General features: G+C 42.3%; 1 protein-coding gene across 2 annotated transcripts; it reads right to left on the reverse strand.

Annotated features, from left to right (window-relative positions):
• Positions 1–1,318: 1,318 nt before the first annotated feature.
• Positions 1,319–7,074, reverse strand: LOC119317708. Of its 2 annotated transcripts, XR_005153718.1 has the most exons (11): positions 4,465–7,074; positions 4,194–4,265; positions 3,173–3,274; positions 2,940–3,047; positions 2,581–2,692; positions 2,387–2,464; positions 2,240–2,273; positions 2,086–2,154; positions 1,907–1,996; positions 1,735–1,804; positions 1,319–1,632 (listed from the first exon to the last, which is right to left on the reverse strand). XR_005153718.1 is itself a non-coding variant. In XM_037592200.1 (10 exons), exons 1-9 carry the CDS (start codon positions 5,162–5,164, stop codon positions 1,922–1,924), a joined length of 1,350 nt encoding a protein of 449 aa, XP_037448097.1. In that variant the 5' UTR covers positions 5,165–7,074; the 3' UTR covers positions 1,319–1,632; positions 1,907–1,921. The 2 variants fall into 2 exon arrangements, 1 of the variants encoding a protein (XP_037448097.1); XM_037592200.1 differs by lacking the exon at positions 1,735–1,804.
• Between the last annotated feature and the right edge of the window lie 376 nt (positions 7,075–7,450).

Consider the following 7,450-nt stretch of genomic DNA (forward strand, 5'->3'; position numbering starts at 1 on the left):
GAGGAGCAGGCCCTTAACTGGCCAATTTGAAGGCCCAACCTAAAAATTTATTTATGCATGGATGGACAAAATTTTTAATACCACGTCAGATAGGTACAAAAGAAAATAATTCCATATGATGGACAGACCAAAAGTTTAGAGAAACGCACCTCCCTTTTATTATTATTATTATATTGGGAAAAGCCCATGAATTGCAACGGGTATAAAATAAATCTAAGAGTTTGTGTGGTATTTGAGAGTTACATATCATGGTGAAATACTAAGTTTTTTCAATCAAATTGGTTGTAAAATCCATAAGGATCCACTTTACGAAGATCCCATTGTGTTTCAAAAGCTCGTAATCTTCTTCTCTGCTAATAAAACCTACTCCTTCAACTCTCTCTAAAGAAATTGGATTATGTGTAATAAGTTGTTGATATTCAACAACCCTGTGTAAAAAAAAAAAAAAGTTGCACGGTATACACCACGCCGTTTTTGTAGTCTTCGAGGGTTTATGCAGTGCTAGTACTAGCAAAGCAGTTTCCTTCCAGAAGAAAGAAAAGAACTAAAAATTAGAACCAAGGATATTCAATAGTTTTAGACAGCAGATTCCCATAGAAAAAATATCAAAAACTGAAACAAACAACTATTTGAAATCAGCTTTGCTAGTGAAGCTAAATCTAGATCCGAGCCATTTTCAATGCAATTGGCTGAAGCATGTCCAGACATACTTCAATGGCAATCGACGGGCTATTCAAAGCCAGTTGAAACTGAAACAAACAGGTTAGAGAAAGGAATCAAACTCAATGCAAAACTAGGAAAACAGGGATGTCTTCAAAGGGGAATTTGCTTAGCGGTTCAAATGGCCCTGTGCACGCCCAAGCAAACTTTGATCACCTATCAGTCTCTGCAAGCAGCAGATATATCTAAAGGTACCAGGAAAAAAAAGCAAGTGAAGGGTAAAAAATAAAACCTATGTAGTAAACAAAATAGGTTTTATGTTGGATTCCTAAGAACAAACTGCTTAGCTAAGGGTTGCTTTGATGTATAGGATTCTCAAAACACAGGAATAGATAACAAAGCTACAGGAATAACAACGTGTAGAACATTCCTAGGGATCTAAATCCTCAGTCCTATAAGATTCCTTTGAATCAAAGGAGCCCTAAAACTCCTGAAACTACAAATTTAAATCAAATGGGTTTTATGTAGGATTGCTAATCGTTCTAGCTAAAACCGATAAACCTACAAATGCATTCTGCCCTACCAGAGCTGCCGTCTACAGAAAACCCAAACTAGAAGTAAAAAGCTGCACCCAGAAGAGATGCGATTCACAGAGAAGTAAACAGACAAGCAGAAATGCAGAAACACACAGCCCGCAACAACAATATTCCTCGCTCAGGCGTGCCAGACCATCGGGCATAACTTGGCAATTCAGAGTACATCACCTCAACAACTAGCTAAACCGGCAGCTAGACACAAGCTAGTTTCCAGAAGTCAAAGTTCAACCAGCCAGACCTAGAACTGGCACACAGGTGCACAGCACGGTTTACATACACACAACTTGATTTCGGCCCTCGAAAGAAAGAGCTCGATTTTGGTGAACAACCATACACCACAGAGACCCCCATTACGGATCCTTCATTGCCCGATCAGCTGCATATATGGTTAAGATTAAGACCCATTCAGAAATTTAAATCATAAAGAAAGGCGAGCGATCAGGAAGAGGTGTGGTTCAAAGATTTGCCCCAGGATTACCTGTGTAGCTGAGGTGAACAACCATACACCACAGAGACCCCCCGTTACGGACCCTTCATTGCCCGATCAGCTGCATATATGGTTAAGATTAAGACCCATTCAGAAATTTAAATCATAAAGAAAGGCGAGCGATCAGGAAGAGGTGTGGTTCAAAGATTTGCCCCAGGATTACCTGTGTAGCTGAGGTTCACTTGGAGACTTTTATGTTAGCGAGGGCAGCAAGAGCCTCCAAGATCTTGCCTTCATTGATGGACCTAGTAGCCTGTGCAAAGAAATTTGGATTTTGCAGGACTGAGTTCCTGGTAAAATATGAAATGGCATATATCCCAAATGTCAGCAAAAGACACTGACCTTGAGAGACGGTATCAGTGCATAAACCTCTTCGATGGTCTCAGGCCCAATGTTCGCTATCATGCATATCTGTTACAGGTACAACAAACCATTTTATGTTTGAGATGAGGGAAATGAGATACAAGAAGGTGAGAGGAAAAGAAGGCTTACGAACCTCGCCATCATTAACACCATAGTCTTTAAGAGGTCTGCAGCTACGAGTCAAGGAAAATAACTACAAAGTGGTTGCTTGGCGAAACAATTTAACTGCGTAACCACAATGCAATCTCTAATATTAGTTCTTAACCAAAACAAAGGATACTCCAGAATTTCTTTCACCGACTTCGCAGAGGTGAAGTGATTTCCTTCATTTGCATATTGAAAGGCCTTGTCAAACGACCTGCCGGTGCAAGAAGAAAAGATTAAACATGGAGTCACACAAGCTAACAGACTGGAACACCACATAAACAATCATTAGCGGAACATAACAGAATTAAAACAAGAGATATTCCTTACTCGGGAATTTTTATAGTCGGATCCTCTGATAAGATAGCCATATGTCCTTGAATTTTCTGCAACATTTCTGCTGCTTCACAGTTCGATAACAATATAGAATTTGGAGGCATATCTGCAACCAATTGTCATGCGGAAATCAGCTTGCCTTTTTTATGTTTAGACAGAAGGGACGTTTGAAAATCATAATATAAGATGTGTGCCCGTTTCAAATGATGTAAAACTAACAATCTCATTATACAGAACTTCTCAAGTAAAGAGCCTACTGAAATTCCATAAACTACCGAACTTTAACTACTATTAAGGTTACTATGAAATAAGCTTCTAGAAAAATAGAGGATATTTCAACGGAAGGAACTGACCAAGCTGAAGCTTTAGTTCTGCATCAGACATTGCAGGCTTTGCATTTGATGCGGAGCCCTTCCCGCCTTTCCCAGCACTAAATGCCTTCCCTCCTTTGCTACCTTCTCCTATGAGAACATAATACATGAAAGACACAGAAAGACAATCTATTATGTAACTAGAACTTTCAGTTTGTTCGGCAACTCTTGAATGGATGAATGTATAGCAAAAGTACAAAACGATGCATCCATACCATTAGAAAAGGATGAAGCCTTTCCACCAGTTTTTAGGCTATCAGATGAAGCTTTCCCATTTGACTTGGAGTGTGTGGGGGGAGCCTCTTCTTCGAAAAAATCTAAATACAGGCAGTGATATATGAGTTTCTTGTATATTTTCAACTATATATCAATACAGTATTCACATTGACTTAATCGGTTTCATTCAACTATCCGGTAAATTTTAGTGCTTATTTATGTACTGTGATCAGATCTTCTGCCCTATCTAATACTGCAACAGTTACAGTGTAAGCAGCTCAATGATTACCATTTGTTATGCACAGCCATAAATTGGGGAAACAAAACAAACAGTGTCTTGCCTTCAACTACAAACGATATGAAGTGTCCTTTCACACTCAATGTAATGGTAAATAACATCAACTATGAGCAAATAGTCAACGAATCATCTGCAAATAAAACCAAAGGGGAACCACAAACATGGTATATAATTTTCTTCCGACATTTTTTTCTGTAGTATTTGATCAATCCTATGAAGGCTGCCAAGATAAGTATTTGGGGAGCGTAGAAGGTTGCGGGAATCTTCTAGTTAAATCATTCTTTAATCTTTACTGGAACAAAAAGTATCATTTAAAGTTTTCAAACAGAAAAGTTTACTACCTTCTTGCTAAAGATGCCCTAAGCCCAATGGAATTTTCTTGACAGTGAATTTTCTTGACAGTGATAAATAAAACACAATGATCATATCAGACAGATAGCTCGTAACGTGCTAGCAGACACAAGTGATATTCTTTAATTCTTATAACAAAAGCAAATACCAAAGGATTTTCTCATGGAGCAGAGCTGTGATAAGTGTAGTAAAACTAGATTTAAGTAGAACAGCAGTGTGAACACATGTGACTTGGCATGCCCAGACCAAGTAGCCAGACATAAAACATATCATAAGAAGGATAATGTGAGTTGAAAATAAAAAGGATTTAGTCCAATAAATAAACTGTTGCCTGGAAAATGTTTAATGACGAGATTGGGCAATATTATTACCATCAGAATCAGAATCAGAATCAGAAAGGTGAATAACATCATTAGAATTGTTCTGCCTCCCGTTCGGTGCTCCTGCAAGAATAAAACAGGTAAGAAATCTGTCAAACTCTAAACTTACCTTCGAAAGCTCAACTTCTCAAAAAACACAGCATTCATTTTGATGAAGCTGTAAAATCATCAATCATCATATAGCAGGATCACACAACTGAACAACAAAAAAACATACCATAAAAGCCTTAGATTAAAAAACTTCCCTGTCAGACATAAATACCTTTATTCTGTTCAGGTTTGGCACCTGCAACAGTGCGGGGGTTGTCGCTCCGGTTTGGCATGGCAAAGGATATTACTGGGCGGGGCATGGAATGTCGAATATCCTGCGCGTTCTGATGGTAGCGGCCGTGCGAGGCGGCGCTGGGGTTGGCGCTCAGGTTCAGGTTTGTGTTTGGGTTAAGTGTGTGGATGGAGTTGCCTGAGCTGGCCATGGGAGATTGGCGATCCTGCAGGCGGCCCAAGGCGGCTCTGAGGTTAACACTCAGGTTCAGGTCTCGCCTGTAGGAGCTGAGGTATCGGAGATCCTGCGGGTAGTGAAGGTAGCTGCCGGGCAAGGCGGCGCTAGGGTTTGCATTTAGATCTGGAATGGAGAAGGAGCGGTGCATGGGGAAGGAGATGGCTGGGCGGTGCATGGGGAAGGAGATCGCTGGGCGGTGCATGGGGAAGGAGATGGGTGGGCGGGGCATAGGGGGATGAAGATCCTGCGTGTGGTGGAGGTAGGGGCCGCCGTGAAAGGCAGAGGTGGCCGAGGGGTGGGAGTAAGGGCCGAACGGCGGCGGCGGGCCGACGGCGGCAGGGAACGTGGGTGCAGCGGTAGGCGCAGCGGTAGGAGGCGAACCGAAGAGAATACCCATGTCGGAGGAAGGATCGGGGTTGTTAGTGTTCGGATTAGGGTTAAGGTTTCTGGCTGGAGGCGCCATGGGAGGCGGCGGCGGAGTAGATCTGGAGAAGAGGGGAAGAGGAGGAAAGTTGGAGGTGGGATGAACCGGAAATGGAGGTCAATAACTCAATATATAGGCGGTGGTTGTTTTGTTGCTGTCGTGCCCCGCAATTTCACTTTATTTGCGCCCCGCAATTTCACTTTAATTGTGCCCCGCAATTTCACTTTATTTTGACTTAAGCCTCTCAGTTCCAAACAAGTTGCGGTAGGCTAGAGTTAAAACCGATAAGATCTCGAAACCAAGTCATGGTTCTGCCACATGGATAGCTAACTTCCACGCACCCATGCCCATGGCTAGTTCTTTGGTGATAGTGCTGCTAAATATTGCTATTTTAAATTAATTCCAAAAACACCCAGTACAATATGCAGACTTGATACATGTACATCACTCCATTCCACGCATTTCAACAAGACAACAAGGTTGTGGTGTGTGTTACTAAGATGCTGCGAAATAGATAACCTATTACTTCAAATAAGCAAGGGATAAATCATCATGTTCTCCAAAGTAGTATATTCTTGAGAGACAATTTACGGCATGTCGTAAGCCGTTCTAACAAAGGTACAAAAAAAACGCTAACTATCACAGAACCACGAGCATATCACACATGTGATATTTCAGAATAGGCATATACCTCAGTTTCTAGTTTAGTTCTACATTTGATACAAGGATTTTCCTTCACCAAAATAGTGAAGGTTGGATTAACTAAGGGGCTGCTTGGTTCCCAGCCACACTTTCCCACATATCAAGTTAGGCAAGTTTGACCAGGTTAGGTGTGTGTTTGGTTCTAGCCACACCTAAGGCAAGATTCTTTTTGTTCAATATAAGTCCACATGTCATACACACAAAAAGTGTGGCAAAATTCCCTTGGGCAATCCAAAGTGAGGCTAAGAATTTGAGCACCTAAGCTAAGGCAATTAGTTACCAACCAAACATGCCCTACATTAACAGCCAGCCTTCCTCTGCAGAGCAGAAAGAAAAAAGAGAACACACCAAGATGCTCAAGCATGGAATTTAAATATACAGACCAAGCTTATGTGCTTAACTGCACCAAAATCAACAAAAATTCTTCCAAGGAACACATGCAAGACATATCCACGGATATTCACTCTCTTGTTGAAGGGAAGGACCATTCGTTAGACTAAAACCCTTAGGAATCGCTAAATTTAGCAATGCACTTGTGCATAAACACAAATAATCCATTTAGTGTTACCTTATTCACAGGCAAGCAGACCCAAAACCTATTAGGCTGCTAGTGATTCGACAATGCCCAGCAGCGTTTAATGCATCGTCATTTTGAGCAAGCTGTGTCACGATCAACTCAATTATCTACTTTTCCAGCTTTCCTTGAGACACCAAATTATAAGAACCCACCCACACCACATATGAATGTGACACAACCAGTAGGAAAGTTGTTAAAGATTAATTTGGTAACAAATATTAGCCAGATGTATTTCTACAAGCGCACATAACAGATAACCCAATCCAATTCTACGATCCAAAGGGCATTGTCAGGAAAAAAAATCTTAAGGACTGGAACCCTTCTCAAAAGTCCTACAGTCGAAAGAGGCCCTGAACAAACAGCTCTGTTTTGTCGTGGATATATCACACCCATAACAAAATCCGATTAAAACAACATAATAAGCAACCAAATCATAAGCCCTCGCACCGATCAAATTGGATCTAAATCTTCTCCGATAGCCAAAATTCATATCCTTCCGATGCCCACCCGCCAGGGCACCAGTACCGTGACAACAAAACCCTCGGCGTTCTGTAAACCCTAATCCATGGCCATTCGCATCGGATCCTACTCGATAGACGCGAAGATCCCCGCATCCACCGGGTTTTATCCGGTGAATGTCGCGTTGGTCGAGGATTGAGACGACATCGACGCAAAAACAAAAAAACAGGGAAACAGGGGATAAAACGAAAGGGGGGGTGAACGGGGATCACCTGACTTGGACGGGGGGTAGGACCCTTTCCCTCACCTGTTCGCCATTGCGGAGGAGAAGGCGGTGGAGATCAGGAGGCGCCTGCCGGAGTCGGTCGCTTCGCTCTCCGCACGCGCCCCGCTGCTCCCTTTTTTTTTTTGAGAAATGCCCCGCTGCTCACTGCTCGCTGTCGCTGGCGAGGAGACGGAGAGTGAGAGTGCGACCGGCCTCTGCCCGGATGTATTGACGGGTTTATAAAGTTGGGCTGGGGAGTTTTTTTTTAGGCAAAGTTGGGCTGGGGAGTGAGAGAGAGAGGCTCTGCAGGCGGGCTCTGGGC

This window comes from Triticum dicoccoides, chromosome 6A (assembly GCF_002162155.2).
Source record: "Triticum dicoccoides isolate Atlit2015 ecotype Zavitan chromosome 6A, WEW_v2.0, whole genome shotgun sequence".
NCBI lineage: Eukaryota > Viridiplantae > Streptophyta > Magnoliopsida > Poales > Poaceae > Triticum > Triticum dicoccoides.